Here is a 16,060-nt window from a genome sequence, read left to right on the forward strand (position 1 = left end):
TGTGTCGGTGAAGGCAAAAACACATACAGTAATGAAACAAGTACTGTACAATGAATGGATTATGGACCAAGGGCACTTCGTATTACTGTATATACTACTGCTACCATTACGGTGTACCAAGTGCTGCTGTGCGCAACTGTACCTACTCGTAATGGCCCGGGCCTGCCGCTGCCAGGGCCCGACGACGAAGTGGATTTGCCTGAAAGTCCACGCAATGCCTGCAGGATATCGATAAGAGGCGAAAGTGCCTTGGACGGGAAAAAAAGACGCCTCTCTGGCTTTGTGCAAGGTTCAAGGGTCTGTGCACTTTGTTCATGCATTTCCATTCTCGACTCGTTATGCAGCACTAGGGTTTCAGATTAAACAGCGCGGCCAATAGGACCGTTGCCACTGATCCAGCATATGGCATAAGTCCGTTACTTTAGCGACGGCGGCAGCCAATGCTGGTATCGTGCGCTGTGATAATCGGCGGATGCTGCAGGCGCAAGATTACTGCTGGTCTTATGTGTACGGAGCATTGCAGGCACCATCTCCAAACGTCAAATCACTGACACCGCTAGACGGCACCGACGTGACGGCTCGGACTGGATGGAACCCTCTGCATGCGGGAAGAGCCTGTACATCACATCACACACGCACGCACACACACACTGCACGCACATGCTGAGAATCAATGCTGACGGCTTGATCCTGATAGGGCAATCTTGGGTGCATGGAAATTGGATGCTGCTAGTAGAAAATACGGCAGAGCTAGAGACTCGCGCAGCACATGCTGTTTCTTCGATAAGAGGTACCCTAGGACAATAGTATCGGCTCAATCAGCTCAGGTTGGCTTCGGTCTACAGAGTACCATGCATGGGCTTCTCCAACTTGCAAAACCACCTCTTTTTTGCCTCTTTTGTAAAGACTAGCGGAGCCGACAAGTATACTATTGCAATCTATCTTAGCAAGTTGGCATAGTCTTTCCAAGACAAGACTAACAACAAGCCACCAATAAGCGAGTGATACTGCGGGCACAAACTACTTGCTAGTAGTGCTACCGCTGTCTTGCAAACAGGCAGCCTCTTTATTCTCCCCAGCTGCACGACGATGGACCCCCAATGGCTCGCCAGGCGTTGTGGCTAATGGAATATGGCCCGAATGAACCAGGACGAAATAGACAAGTGATTGAAAATTGAAACAGCCTCCCACCCATCTCACGACACACCGTTAGATGTCGCCAAAGTGGCGGCCATGCAGGCTGTCTGGCAATAGTCCGGAGGAATGGCTGCATCCAACAACCTATCGGACGACTGCCAGGGCTCGCTTAATTATGTACCTACACCGTAAAAAGGGAAAAGTGGAAATCTATCCCAGCAACCACCCATCACTGTAATTGCGGTGACAGGCTTTTTTTTTTTTTTTTTTTTTGTTTCGATAAACAAGCACGTGCAAAAGTACTGCAAACGCTCCTCTTCACCGTTGTTGGTCGAGATGAAGAGAAAAGAGTACATGGACGCTAGGGCAACGCAGCCCATAAAGATCGCCCTCGACAACAGCGCCATTCCCACTCTTTTCCGCAATCGACAACACTGCTATGACTCGCCTCAGCAGCCATCACGGCGGATGGTGAAACTGGTGGTTTGCTGTGCCGGGGAAAGCCACCGCCCACCGACTTGGAGTCGAAATAGCTCCGCACGGAGTACAGTAGCCTTCCAGTAGCTTTAGCGGGCCGGAGAGCCCCCACCGGCGAGACGGCCGTGGCTCGATTCTCAGCCCAGGCGATGGGAGGGGCCTGGAGCCTCAATGGGGCATTTTGCGGGAACGCGCGGGGCCACCAGGCGATAGCGAGCGCGGTTCTACGTTTGGCTGTCCCGGAGAGGGAGGTTGGATGGAAGCTTTGCTGGAATCTCTGGTCGAGGCGGTATACAAGGTCGGTCGGTACGGAGCGCATGACAGCACATACTGGGAGCAGCAGCGACTACGGTACAGAGAGGGGTTGAACATGGGTTGTTCTCCATGCAGCAGGAGATGATGGCGGGTGCAAAGAAAAAAAGAAAAGAAAAGAAAAGAAAAGAGGCGACAAAAGCGAAAAGAGTCAAGAGAAAAGAGAAGGGCAAAGCTGATGCGATTTTTTTTTTTTTTTTTTTTTAGTTAGTTTCTGCTAGGGGCGGTGCATCTTTGTTTGGCCGCACGATTGTTTGCCACGCTGCCCGTATTTCTCGTCTCTTTTCGTATACATACTGCATCCTGTTTATCTAATACAAGTACAGTAAGCACGCTGCTTTTTCTCTCTTGTCTCTTTTTGCTACTTGCGAGTAGGCGTTTCGTATTTGGGCTCTTGTGTGTGGCTACAGTACGGGCTTCAATACTACTGTCCCGGCTAGAACTAGCGCGCAGCACTAATTCGACACAAACAACAGAAAAAGAGTCCTAATGCATAAGCATTATGGAGCACATACGAGAAGGCTAGGCACAAGAGTATGAAACAGATGACGAAAAAGGTGGTATTAATGTATAGCACCGAGTGGAGCTGGCCTATTCTTGTACGAAGTGCAGTGGTACATAAAAAGGAATCCACTCATGCAGTCCGCTCCTCTTGGATTGTGATCGACGCACTAGACCTAGTTCTGGCAACTGGGCAATATGTCAGATCCAGTATGGTTGTCGATGGCCACCGTAAGACCAGATCACTTGGGCAATACCAGCAGCAGACATGGTATAATAACAATGGACGATAGCAGAATACCACAACTGGGGCATGCTATAGGTAGGCACTGCATCCTCCTACCAGCAGCAGTGCCTGCATAGCCTGTGTGACTGCTACCGCTTCGCAAGCATTCATGTCTATCTTGGATACCTGGTTCTTTTCACCTGCCCGACGGGCCAGTCAGCTCACCCATCCGCTCACTGATATGCCCTGACGTGACAAACACACCATCACATAATTAAACAGCGTGGGCGGCAGCATGGCCAAACAACTCTTCAGCCGTTGCCAGTGCAGTGAATGTAACCTCAGCCCTTCCCACCCATCGGCCAATCTGGCATCCGCATTTGACGTCGTTTTGCCTTGGCCTCAAGATTGCGATTGGGGTCGAGGTTTACGATTGGAGCAGCTTCGTTATCTTGGGCATTCCCACTTCCCTAGTGACAAAACGGCCGGTTTCACCTGGGCTACTAACCATTGAATGACTTACAACCACTGGAAGAGCTGGGCGGCGCATCGCCCAAGCTGCGATATCATGTGCCTTGCAGCGGTGGGGACGTACGTAGGTGTGACGCCAAAGGTCGAGTCCAATGGCTGTGCATGGTCGAGCGTGCGTCAGTGTGCAGAGCTGAGACGGCGGCTTTTTGTGCAAGCTCTGTGGGTTTATCCCATCGCACCACGGCAGTATGCAGGGCTTGTGACGCGCTCACAGTGTGCTCGTGCTGCGCTGTGAGTGGCCGAGGGGGGATGGGAAAATGGCGCGCACAGAGGCAGCCTGTCAACGGCGGGCAGCGAGATTTGCAGGCTAAGCAAGCAGTGCTACCACCCGCAAGTCTAGCACGAGTAGCACCTGGGTTTAGTGGGTGGTGGTATCTGTTTAGTGGATGGGACGACTGGTATTAGCTGGGTTGGCGCCGGCGCTGGCCTCTGCATACCCGCCAGCCCAGTCTGGCTGATGCCATAGGCGGCCGCTCGCCATCAGGTGTGCGTGATGCGTGGGATTGGCATCAAATCATCGAAGCAGACAAACGAACGGCATGGCAATGTGCGGCCCAATCATCGGCACTACCGCCGTTCAGATGTCATTTGCGAGGCATCCATCTCTCGAGCTTTGGAGGATCTCGTGGCTTTTTTTTTTTTTTTTTTTTTTTTTTTTCCCTGCTCTGCACGCGCGCCCACACCTCCAAGGCGGGTTGTGATGGGATACTAGCCGTATGCGCGCGACAGCAGCAACAAACAACCAGGGAAGAACAACACTCATAGGCTCGGTTGATGGTGGCTTTTTTCTTTTCTTTTCTTTTCCTTTTTTTCACACGCCTATTTTTTTTTTCCCGTCCCCTCACTTTCCAATCCCAAGACAGCAGCCGCTGTGGAGAGAGCCTGTGCGTTTGCGCTGTGCCTGTCACGGTGCATCCGAGAGGCAGCGGCGTTGTCTCTCTCATTATGCTTGTTCCTCATGCCGTATGGACGGCTGCACTTGGGACGTTACGCTCGCTCGTACTGTATGTTCCGGCAAGCCCACACCACAGTCAGTCCAGAATTAGAAATGGTGGCTGCGCCATGCTCTCCCGCGGTTGACTCAAAAAGCCAGCCAGTCATCTCGTTAATTTGCACGGCACAAACGCCCACTGCGAGATGGGGTCCCAAGTGAGCAGTCCAAGGCGTCCAAAAAGTGCGCGTTGGTGCTTGGGAGAGCGGCGGCGCAATACGGGGCCTCGCACCCGCCGCCTTCTTGGTTTTGATTGCATTACATGTAATGCCACGGCCTGCTGGCATGTACAGCATGTACTATTACTCGTGCTATGCTAGCCCGCAGCGGCCAACGCTCACCATGAGCGCAGAGTCGTGTTGTCGCGGTGGTGAGGCCCACCGCTTTAGCAGCCTGTATCCACTGCCAGCAGAGCCCGCGACTCGAGTTTGGCCTGATCAACTGCGATTTTTTTGTCAACTTCCCACTTTGGCCCAGCAGCGCCAGTACGTACCTCCGCTAGCTCGACACTAGGTACGTACCGCCTCCACGGACGTCTCGAGAGCCACCGCGACCAGGGTCTCGTATACTAAACTAAGAGATCCCTGCAAGGCCGCTGGACCTTGGAGTTGGGTCCTCTCAAGGTTCACACACCCCGGGCGCCATCCTGGTCACCTCAGACATCCCAGACGTGCTAAGACACCCTGGCCTGGGCCTGCACCAACCTCGCACACCACTCGCCCCAGACACCTCACGGACGACAGGGGCCAGGGAGGGAAGCCTGTCCCGTCATGTCCGCGCAACGGATCCTGGCTTTTGGCCCGCCGTCGAGTGAGACAAAGTGGACATGGGCCTTCGTGGAGGCAACGGAGCGTTCCCACCTTTGGCTCTGCCTATCGGTCGATTGATGATCTTGCTTGGGCTTCATCGTCCTACTACTTATCCTGCCATGGCCCCCGCCATTGCCATCAACTCATCCCATACGATCGACAACCGTGAGCTTGTGTGATCTTGTTTTATACCCTCGATTCTTCCTTCTTTTGCGAACTGGTCTTCTTTGGAACCTCGATATAATTCTTCGAGACTCCTTCCTTTCTTTTGCTCAGCCATTCCTCGTCTACTCGCATCTCCATCCTCTTCTCTGTTTGCGCCAATACACACAACGCAACCAGCAACACCCACTCCCCCATTCAGTCTTTGACAGTCTCATCACTTGCACAAGACTGCTATCCATTCTTTATTCCAGAGCCGGAGACGACCTGACGAGAAACCAAAACCACTCTTTTCCTGTCAGACCAATTGCCTGGGCAATTGTATAATACGGAACGCTACTATATCCATAACTATAACACTTAATATTTAAATATTATTCGGAAGCAACCACAGAGAGGTTAGACAAAGCGCAACGATGCCATTCCATCGCAGAGGACACCTGAAGAGCTAACACACGCTGCGCAAACAGAAACTATGGACGGCATGATGTCTCAAGCTATGGGACAGCAGGCGTTCTACTTTTACAACCACGACCACAAGATGGCCAGACAAGCCATTTTCGCACAGCAGATGGCCGCCTACCAGATGGTGCCGACCCTGCCGCCTACTCCCATGTACTCTCGACCAAACTCCTCCTGCTCTCAGCCACCGACCCTCTACAGCAACGGCCCTTCAGTCATGACTCCCACAAGCACACCTCCGCTGTCTCGCAAGCACATGATGCTGGACGCAGAGTTTGGCGACAACCCATACTTCCCCTCCACTCCCCCTCTGTCCACCTCGGGCAGCACCGTTGGCAGCCCCAAGGCCTGTGACATGCTCCAGACCCCCATGAACCCCATGTTCTCTGGCCTGGAGGGCATCGCCATGAAGGAGTCCGTCGACGCTACGGAGAGCCTGGTCGTTGACTGGGCCAGCATCGTCTCGCCACCCTTGTCGCCTGGTAAGTGTTTTCCCCCAAGCATCGCCTGGATTAATTTCCGCGTCGAATATTCCCTTGCCCTTCCATGCAGTAAAAAAAGAACCCAGAGCCGGAATTGCAACTTAAAATGAATACTGGGGCGGGACACAGGCTAATCCGCTTTGGGCAGTGTACTTTCAATCTCAGGTTAGCAAGGTGCCTTCGCCTACCTCCAGCCCAAGCGACATCCTGTCCACAGCCTCATGCCCTTCTCTGTCTCCCTCGCCAACTCCCTATGCGCGCTCTGTCACATCTGAGCACGATGTTGATTTCTGCGATCCTCGCAACCTGACCGTCTCTGTTGGCTCTAACCCCACTCTGGCCCCGGAGTTTACCCTGACTGGCCTGGCCGAGGACATTAAGGGCGAGCAGCTGTCCACCGCTGCTGCCCAGCCCACCTTCGACTTCAACCCAGCGCTGCCAAGCGGTTTGCCGACCTTTGAGGACTTTTCCGATCTGGAGTCCGAGGCCGACTTCAGCAACCTGGTCAACCTTGGCGAGGTCAACCCCATTGACATCTCCCGCCCACGTGCCTGCACCGGCTCCTCTGTTGTTTCTCTGGGCCACGGAAGCTTCATCGGTGACGAGGAGCTGAGCTTCGACGACAGCGACGCCTTCCAGTTCCCTTCTCTGCCCAGCCCTACTTCATCTGTCGATCTCTCCGACGTCCACCAGGACAAGAGACGAAAGAAGGAGAAGAAGGAGACCAAGCCCATCATGAACACTGCTGCTAGCGGCTCTCAGTCTGGCAACGAGCAGATTGGCGCTACCCAGGCTGCCTCTGCTGCCTCCGACTCCAATGCCTCCTCCGCTTCTGAGGACCCATCTTCTTCCATGCCTGCTCCCACCAACCGCCGTGGCCGCAAGCAATCCCTGACCGAGGATCCCTCCAAGACCTTCGTCTGCGACCTCTGCAACAGACGCTTCCGTCGCCAGGAGCACCTGAAGCGACACTACCGCTCTCTGCACACTCAGGAGAAGCCTTTTGAGTGCAACGAGTGTGGCAAGAAGTTTTCTCGCAGCGACAACCTGGCTCAGCACGCCCGCACCCACGCCGGCGGCGCCATTGTCATGAACCTCATTGAGGATGGCTCCGAAGTCCCCACCTTTGATGGCGGCATGATGACTGGTCCAGTAGGTGATGACTACAACACCTATGGCAAGGTCCTGTTCCAGATTGCGTCTGAGATTCCTGGAAGCGCCAGCGAGCTCTCTTCAGAAGAGGGCGACCAGGGCAAGAAGAAGCGCAAGCGCTCTGACTAAACGATTGGTCTATGACATATCTATACACACGCCTGACATGATAATTCTTACCAATTCTTGCTACACTTCCCTCACTGCTTGAGGAGAAGTGTAAGCCCTATTTTCAACACATACACTTTTACCTAGAGGAGGGTATACACTACATACAGGGAAAAAGCTCAAGCGGTTATGATTGCATTTTCAAACCTTTCAGTTCTTGTATCGACTTGCAACATCATACTGATGATATTCTTTTTATATCGGGATTACTTAATCCCCTTATCTTTTCTACACTTTATTTTTTTTACTACTTTTTTTGCATCATGACGAAAAGTTCGACCCAGATCGAACTCGGAAGAGGACATGAGTTTTTTTTTTTTTTTTTTATTTTGGCGCGCATGGCGGATTTTTTCTTTTTATTATTTTAGATTTCTTTTTATATATTTGGCACTCACAACGACGGCATTCCAATCAGTTGGCTCTGCCCCTGTTATTACACTTTGTGTAATAATCCATCGCGAGCGATGGCTGGAAAAGTCGTTTTTGCCATGGTGGGAATAACTGAAACATAGAGAGGGATGCTTTGGAAAGCACCAAAGGCCAGTGGAGGATCGCTACCGCCAATCATTTGGAAGGTTGATTCCTTTTCTTTTAGTACAACTTTTTTTTGATTTGTACTGCTCTTCATTGAGCACGTGGGTTTAATGGCTGTGTGGTGCGGGTCGCAATCATTTTTTAGGGAAAGATTTTAACTTGACGCTATGCCAACCAATAAGAAAAAACACTGTTGCCAAAGTAACTTACTGAATTGTGCCCTTTGAGATGGTGACCAATGTTTGCCTGTGGCCAGTGAAGTGTTACGATTTTTTTTTTTTTTTGGTATATATAGAGAGGAAATGGGGTATAGACAATGGGTTTTAGACAGATTAGACATCCTACTAGACATAGAAACGAAATGATCTCAACTGAAATCTCTGTCTCTTGCCATCTTGCCATGATTTCCTTGTGACGTCCTTGTGCGACGATGCTACTACGCTACAATTATGAAGCTTAGACACAAGCCCGCGGTGTAGAGAGCTAAGAGCGGCCTCGTTCAGATAACGTTCTTACCACCCTCCATGCTGTTCCGTCGGATAAAAACGATGTGTAGTATTTCTACGAGTTAGGTACTACTATCACAAACGCGTCTAATACATAGCACATAACGACAAGAGTTACGCTCTTGAACCGTTTACCCGCCGTTATGATACCCTACTTGCAATAAACAACCCATAGCCCAGGCCAAAAGTTAACGACCCTTGACTATTTCTCTATGAAGCGTATAGAAGGGGGAGGGCGATAGAAGGGGTGATAGATGGGGGGGGGGGGGGGGGAGGAGGGAAATTCGTTTGACAGTTTACGACCTGTGACATCTCTCGTCTCGAAAGAAGAGAGGGGGGGGGGGGGATAAGGGCTCAGTTGGAAATGGAAATGGCCCAAAAAGAACAATTGATGGAAGAGCTCGCTGGGTTGAGCGAGTGGAGAACGTTGCGGCATTACTGGCTGTCCTTATCCGGGAAAGCCATGGCCTGCCTGGTTCCCTCTAGGTGAGGCGTAGAGTTCAGCTCACATTTTCTGGATTTCCTTCTATGACGGTTCTATACTTGTGGGGATGTACTTGTTGCTAGCTGCTCTGGCTAGAGGAGGAGGGGGGGAGCGAAGAACGACCCCATCACGTCTTTCTCCAGCCCCATACTCAGACCAGCCAAGGGTATTGGAGTAGTACTCGTCGTTGTTTGGACTCGGTACTGGGGAGCTGGGAGGGGGGTACCCTGCCTGGTCTAGGTAGCAGTAGAAGGAAAATGGAAGAAACGAACAAAAAAACCTCCTTTGCGTTTGATCCATTCCGCGGGGACGCTACCTCAGGTACAGCCAGGTAGGAAAAAGTGAGCCGTCACATATTCGCTTAATGGTACGGGCTTGCTCGGTGGCATTCTTGGGAAGTACCCTTTGTTGCCTTTGTCGGAGAGAAACGCTAGCGATAGGCTACAAGCCCCCTCGGCGTAGTATGAAATATACCAGGTACGGCGCTCCGTACCTACAGCAAAGTCGTGCCACTCCATATCTACGATGGAGCTAATCTCTCGCGCAATCTATCCGGGGGCCGGGTATGGCCCGTCTGGTCCGTTGTAGAAGGAACGTGCCTGGCCCAGGGCTCACTCTTTAGGCAATGCGGAAACGCCCTAATTTGGGAGGGATCAAGGCCGGCCCACGTTGGACGAGGAAAAAAAAACTGCTAGCATTATCGAACGGTCCCTGAACTAGCTCAAGCTGGGAGGGGTTTGGAGCTTTCGAATTTAGGCCCGGGGTGTGGGCTCTGGAAATGGTGGAAATGAAGAGAATTGGCGATATGCTACGCCGTATTCAGACGGGCGAATAGCTTGGCCATGGTCTTGATGAAGACTCTTCCCCTCAGTGGCGTTTTCTGGTGGCGACAAATTAATTGGAGGCGAAGCAAAAGCTATTTCGTGTAGTAGTTAATTAAGTCGACGGTGGGTTTCGGTCAATGGTGCTATTCGGTGATAGCTTTGGGCGTGCCTGACCCGTGGTGCTGGGTACATGTATGCCAAGCGGAAAAGAGAACAAATTAGTGGGCGTCATCGAAGGACAAGAGAAGGCATGCCCTCGCACCGACTCCATATATGAGAGAATACGGAGTTTGGAGTGTACTCTTGGCTTGCAGGCTCGGAATCCAGCCAGAGATTGCCTCGAACTGATGCTTAAGCGGAGCAGAGCCCCCCCCCTCGAGCATTCTTCTTTGCGGGCGCTCTGGAGAGACTCGGCCGATGGATATCGCCCAACTGCCTATCCATGCTCATCTCTGCCAATGAACACCATAAGCACCAATTGACCTTGTCTCACTCCAGGCTACTATTATCTGTGCTATATTAGCACTCCGAGCTATTCACTAGCATATCAGGAACTGGCCTACTGATTCATATAGCTCTCCTCGTAGCGTCTGGGCTTGGAGCAATCAATGGACTCCCCCCCACAGAAGACTAATGGCCGTAGCCCAGGGCGCTCATCGTCGTGCTCGAGTCAGTGCCTCATTAGGAACGCGAGTAATACCTACTAGCAGCGTAGCTTGATATGATTGCCAATAACTAGCATGGCACACGTGCTCTCATAGCTCTCTTTCGCCTTCATGGCCGGCGCGTACTAACGCCGACGGCGGGTGAAGAGTCGCTAGCAGAAGAGGATCGCCGTTGCTATCATAGCTTGATGCGGAGTAAAAGTGCGCTGATGACGGAAGATGTGTCGTTAGTCTGCTAACTAGGATAGGCGTGTGGTTGTTGATATCTCCAGAGGGTCCTTTCTGTTCAAGCTGAAAGAAGTAGACCATGATAGCTCTTCTGCTATATTAGCGTGCTGAGGTCTTATCTCAGGGCTGAAGGTTGGTGATGTGGGCTGTGGATTACTCGTATCAGCCGCGCGTGGTAGGTACCTTTGCTGGACGTGTTGCGCTGCGCACAACAAGAGGAAGTCAATAGTTGAGAAGAAAAAGTTGTGCTATGCTTGATCAGCAGAGACTTGTTGTGATATATGCGTTTGTAATGTTTTTTTTTCTAGCATTATCTAAAAAGTGGTGTTGTTGAAGGCAAGGCAGTACGTTAGTAAATGCTTTGATTTTTGTGTCATAAGCGTACCACTGAAAAAAAAAAAAAAAAAAAAAAAAAAAAAAAGGTTGCACGCACGTGAGAGCTATGATACGCCTTCTTTGACCTCACAATTTCCTTGAATATAGGCTCAAGTGCGAGCTTTAACCCGACTAAAGAATGTCTGCCGAATCATTAAATGTAATTGCGTTGATTTCGGGAGGCAAAGACAGCTTCTTTAATCTGCTCCACTGCATTCGTCATGGGCACCGCATCGTGGCTCTGGCGAACTTGTATCCGGTGGTTGATGGCACCACAGGAGCTTTAGAAGATGTCCAGTTCATCGATCCAGCACAGGAGAAGATATTGCCGGCTGCAGAAGGTGCAAAGCCTATTGAAGAAGACCTGAATAGCTTCATGTATCAGACGGTTGGGCATGAAGTCATCCCACTCTATGCTGCAGCAACTGGTCTACCCCTCTATCGACAGCCGATTCGCGGCGGGGCACTGCATCATGAACGGGACTATGACTATTCGCCTGGAGAGCAAAAGGACGCACCGTCGAAGGTTGATGAGACTGAGTCAATGCTGCTTCTGCTTCAGGCCATCAAAGCTCGCCATCCCGAGGCAAACGCCCTTTGTTCCGGGGCCATCTTGTCCACATACCAGCGCACTCGAGTTGAATCGATTGCGTTGAGGCTTGGTCTCACCCCATTGGCATATCTTTGGAAGTACCCTGTTCTTCCACCTCGTGCGAACGAGGTTGCAGACGAGGCTCAGTTGCTCCGTGATGTGGCTTTTGCTGGGCTCGATGCTCGGATCATCAAGGTTGCAAGTGCAGGGCTTGATGAAAGTCATCTGTGGGAGCGAGTGTCGAGCATCAAGGGGGTAAATCGAGTGAAGAGCGCTTTGAGAAAATTTGGTGCTGCTGAAGGTGCTTCTTTGGGCGAAGGAGGCGAGTTTGAGACCCTTGTGTTGGATGGACCGTCGTGGTTGTTCAAGAAGAAGATCTCAGTTCCAGAGGAAGGGCGGAAGATTGTCAACGAAGGGGGTGGCTCAACTTGGTTGATGCTTCGGGGAGCCCATCTTCAGGACAAACTCGAGGATTCTGACGTTGGCGCAAGCCCAGAATCATCCATCAGAACTCCTGACTTATTAGACTCAAGATTTCAGTCAATATTTCATACGATTTTAAACACAAAAGACATTGAGGATAGCAGGAAAGAGAGCACGGGAGCTCTGAGGCCGCGAATCCTAGGCAACAAGTTTTCCTCAACATTAGAAGAAGACGATGATATTCTGCGATGGTCTGTTTTGGCTAACCCTTCTGCAGATCGAACTTGTATTGCAGCAGAAATGCAGTCTGTGGTTAGCCAAATAAGGGAGCTGCTCTCCGCTTCGTCTCTTGATGCGGCTCAAATTACCAATACAATCATCATCCTTCGCAACATGGCGGACTTTCCAAGAATTAACGCGGAATATGGCAACCTTTTTACAAGGCCAAATCCACCATCTCGAGTCACTATCTCATGTGGTTCTCTACTTCCGCCTGACTACAATGTTATGGCGTTTCTCACAGTCCCGAGGCCAGGGGTCAACTCTCACAGGAATGGCCTCCATGTTCAGTCTCGGTCATATTGGGCCCCGGCGAATATTGGTCCGTACAGCCAAGCTATTGATATCTCTGTATCAGTAGAAGCAGAGGAGATCGGTGTACGAGCCATATATGTCGCCGGCCAGATTCCCTTGATACCTGCATCAATGGTCTTGCCACCTCTATCGGAGACCAGTTACGCCATGCAGATTGATCTATCCTTGCAACATCTATGGCGAGTTGGGCTTGAGATGAAGGTTCAGCTCTGGAGCAGCGCTGTAGCCTACTTTGCTAAGGCAACGTCTCCTCATGAAATAAAACGCTATGCCGAAGCCGCTGGTCTCGCGTGGAAGCTCGCTCACGGGTCGCCGGAGGATGACGAAGATGACGAAAGCGAGTTGGATCCTTGGGATCTTAAGCATAACTCTCAATACACCTCACTGGGGAACAGCCGAGAGAATGCTCGCGCAAGACTGCCTGATTGGTCCATCTTTACACTGAGACAGCAGAACGAGCCAGAGTCGTGCATCCCTCCCTTTTTCGCTGCTGAAGTGGAGGAGCTCCCTCGACAGGCTACTGTAGAGTGGCATGCGCATGTTGGCCTATCGCAAATCGAGGAGAGCAGCGTAGAGATCGTTTATCATCCAGAAACAACGCCATCTTGCTGGAGGGCCTGGCACGTGTTTGTTCGCACAGCAAAAGCTACGGTAGTATATACAACGATGGCTCACGTCCCATCGCCAGGCCACGGGAACAGCAGTTGGGGCGAATTACAAGAAGAGCTCTCCGTTTCACACACACACTCGGTGAAGGCTCTTGGGCTGGCGCCTCTAGTGCACCACGCAACCCCTCACATGGCGTATGTAGAGGCCACCAGCGTCACATCTCTGCTGTCGGATGTCGGCGATGCTGGGCCGTCGGTGCCCTTTGCGACGATTCCGTGCTATACAATCTGGTCTGCGGGAGGAGAACGGGTAACATGCGTGGCGTTGTATAAAATGGTTCTTGGGCTGTCACCAACAGATTAAATAAAAAGGTCAAAGACAAAGAAAGAGTGATTCTCAAACATTGCGCTGGCAATGGCATTTGATACCCATCCGAGTTTTGTAGTTGAAAACATGCAGCGAGAGCCCCGACGAGCCGATGAAGGTGGGTTAAGCCGCACACCATGCGCCATACAGCCCCACGCCCGTCAGACGATCTGAGTATAAGCCAAGATGCGGACTTCCTTCTATGCCTGGACATGGGCAGGACCACTGGCTCCGTGTGACCTCTTAGCTAGGACTGGAAAAAGCTGGCTTCAGCGCAGGTCTAGTCTTCATCCTGGCGTCGTTGGCTGCCTGGGCTGTGCCGCAAAACATGGGCTCATAACCAACAGAAGTGAGTGCTCCATGGACGGGAGGGAGATTCACGGGAAGTCAAAGACCAGAGGCAACATGAAGCCAAAAGGAAATGAAGCTGCGTTGGCACTTACAAGTCGAGGCGCGCAACTGGCGCAATGACGTACATAGCGGCTTGCACCGTTGCAGAGCGGATCTCGCTCTTCGAAGGGCTGACGGAGACCGAGTGGCCACTCACCGCGGGTGGGATAAATAACCGCTTGTCTGTGCATTGAACTAGTTATACCGCGTGGGAACCAATTTATTTCTTAATTCCAGGGTTTCCTCTCTCTGAGATCGATCCCAATTGCTGCTCCCGTCCGTCGCCGCCTCTGGTTATGCCGCCACTCTGAACCGCCATCACGCAACCAAGCCTTAGTTTAAATGCGCCGCTTTGCGCGCCCGAGTCGAGTTTCCGCCCATCCCCACAAGAGCTTGGGCACATGCGCCGCAACTCTGAGGTCTAGGGACGGAGCAGTAGTCAAGTGAGACCGGCACCCCTGCGCCAGACGTGGGCGTGGACGTGACCATGGCCTCTCAGACCAACGAGTTCGATGCTGCGGCAGCCAGTTCTGTGGCATTGCCAAAGAAGACGCTGTCAAAAGCTGACCTGCAGCAGCGTCGCCAGTCGACTGATCGTATCAACGACATTCTTGAGGTGAGACGCGGTCATCCTGTCTCTGTTTAACTTTTGCTTAAAAGGCGGCGTCATTGTGCGTGCTTCTCTATCTTTCTTATCTCTACTGCCACCCTCCTATCTCTCTCCATGCGACGAAGCTTGAAGTGTCGTAGCATGCAGCTTGGCCTGCTGCGGCAACTGATTCTTCCATCGCCGCCGTGTTGAATACAAGGGGAAAACGGATGAAAGGACGTGACGCTAATCACAATGTTGGCGGCAATCCAGACAGCTTTGCAACGGGCGGAAACCATGGATCCCGCCTCTTTGAGCCTCCTCCAGAAAGGCTCCCCCCGCGGTGCCGACGCCGACAATGGCGCTTCGGGAGTCATGGGAAGAAGAATTTCGCAGGGCTACCAGACCGTTCCAACGAGCGATGAAAGCGATGCCCCCCGCCCGAGAAGAGTTTCATACAGCGATGCGGCGAAGAAGAATGAGAACCACCACAGAGATCAGAACCATTCTCTGAGGCGGCGAAACGGGGTTGCCAGCTCGGAAGATACGGATGGACCAACAAAAGCGAAACCGTCGAAACCATCGTGGACGAAGGAGACTTTTCGCAAGTTTCAGTCGCTCGAACTAGAGAACAAAGGAAGCGTCGCAAGGGACCATCTCGCTCTTGGTATGTCGCACATCTCACGTCGTCACAGCGCCATGTGCATACGGACAGCTGAGCTGCATGTCTCGGGAGAAACCAATTGGCCGACCACGCTGACATTTTTTTTCTTCTTTTACCTCTAGAGCGCACATTTCTAGCATGGCTACGAACCTCTCTGGCGTTTGCATCCATTGGCGTCGCCGTGACGCAACTGTTCCGCCTCAATACCGACAATGCTTCTGCGAATATGGTCGACTTTGATCACACGAAACTACAAAAGATGGGCCGACCATTGGGTGCGACATTTCTTGGGATCAGCATCGTGACTCTGCTGCTTGGCTGCAAGCGCTACTTTCACGCACAGGAATGGATCCTCAAGGGCAAATTCCCAGCCAGCCGCGGGACCATCCTCATCATGTCATTCGTGGCGCTGGCTCTCATGATATTGTCGCTGGTGGTTGTCATTGTCATACGACCTTCGTAATTGGTGTTGCATGACTGAAATGGAGTTTTATCTTTTTCCTATTTGCCCCATGAAGAATGACTCAAGGTAGCTACACACTTTTGGGGGCAGCATTGGGATTGGCGTAGAGATATTTTGGGTTTTGTATTTTGTATTTTGCATATTTTTTTTTTTTTTTTTGCTCTGGAGAATGTAGGGATATGGTGTACCAGTTGCATATGGATAAATCGAATCTCACCAATTGATACCTATTTGGCAATTTGGAACACAGAAAATGAGAGATAATTGGACATCTACAGAACAGATTAACGCCTTCAATTGACTCGCGTTACGCTTGTGCAACTCCCGTCTGTCATACATGTGAA

At 51.6% G+C, this 16,060-nt stretch overlaps 4 protein-coding genes across 4 annotated transcripts; 3 read left to right on the top strand and 1 right to left on the bottom strand.

Annotated features, from left to right (window-relative positions):
* Positions 1-3,563: 3,563 nt before the first annotated feature.
* TrAFT101_003651 (uncharacterized protein) lies at positions 3,564-4,144 on the bottom strand (the record flags this gene model as incomplete). The annotated part of the gene is made up of 2 exons (XM_066126953.1): positions 3,564-3,634; positions 4,030-4,144. The coding sequence occupies 2 exons, from the start codon at positions 4,142-4,144 to the stop codon at positions 3,564-3,566; spliced, it is 186 nt and encodes a 61-aa protein (XP_065983061.1).
* A 989-nt stretch (positions 4,145-5,133) lies between these two features.
* TrAFT101_003652 (uncharacterized protein) lies at positions 5,134-8,316 on the top strand. The gene is made up of 3 exons (XM_024910871.2): positions 5,134-5,544; positions 5,617-6,090; positions 6,239-8,316. Exons 2-3 carry the CDS (start codon positions 5,622-5,624, stop codon positions 7,369-7,371), a joined length of 1,602 nt encoding a protein of 533 aa, XP_024766587.1. The 5' UTR covers positions 5,134-5,544; positions 5,617-5,621; the 3' UTR covers positions 7,372-8,316.
* Positions 8,317-10,901: 2,585 nt separating this feature from the next.
* Positions 10,902-13,607, top strand: TrAFT101_003653 (uncharacterized protein; the record flags this gene model as incomplete). The annotated part of the gene is made up of 2 exons (XM_066126954.1): positions 10,902-10,936; positions 11,165-13,607. The coding sequence occupies 2 exons, from the start codon at positions 10,902-10,904 to the stop codon at positions 13,605-13,607; spliced, it is 2,478 nt and encodes an 825-aa protein (XP_065983062.1).
* Positions 13,608-14,487: 880 nt separating this feature from the next.
* On the top strand, positions 14,488-15,716 carry TrAFT101_003654 (uncharacterized protein; the record flags this gene model as incomplete). The annotated part of the gene is made up of 3 exons (XM_024903151.2): positions 14,488-14,616; positions 14,863-15,256; positions 15,376-15,716. 3 exons carry the CDS (start codon positions 14,488-14,490, stop codon positions 15,714-15,716), a joined length of 864 nt encoding a protein of 287 aa, XP_024766585.2.
* Between the last annotated feature and the right edge of the window lie 344 nt (positions 15,717-16,060).

Source organism: Trichoderma asperellum, chromosome 2, assembly GCF_020647865.1.
Source record: "Trichoderma asperellum chromosome 2, complete sequence".
NCBI lineage: Eukaryota > Fungi > Ascomycota > Sordariomycetes > Hypocreales > Hypocreaceae > Trichoderma > Trichoderma asperellum.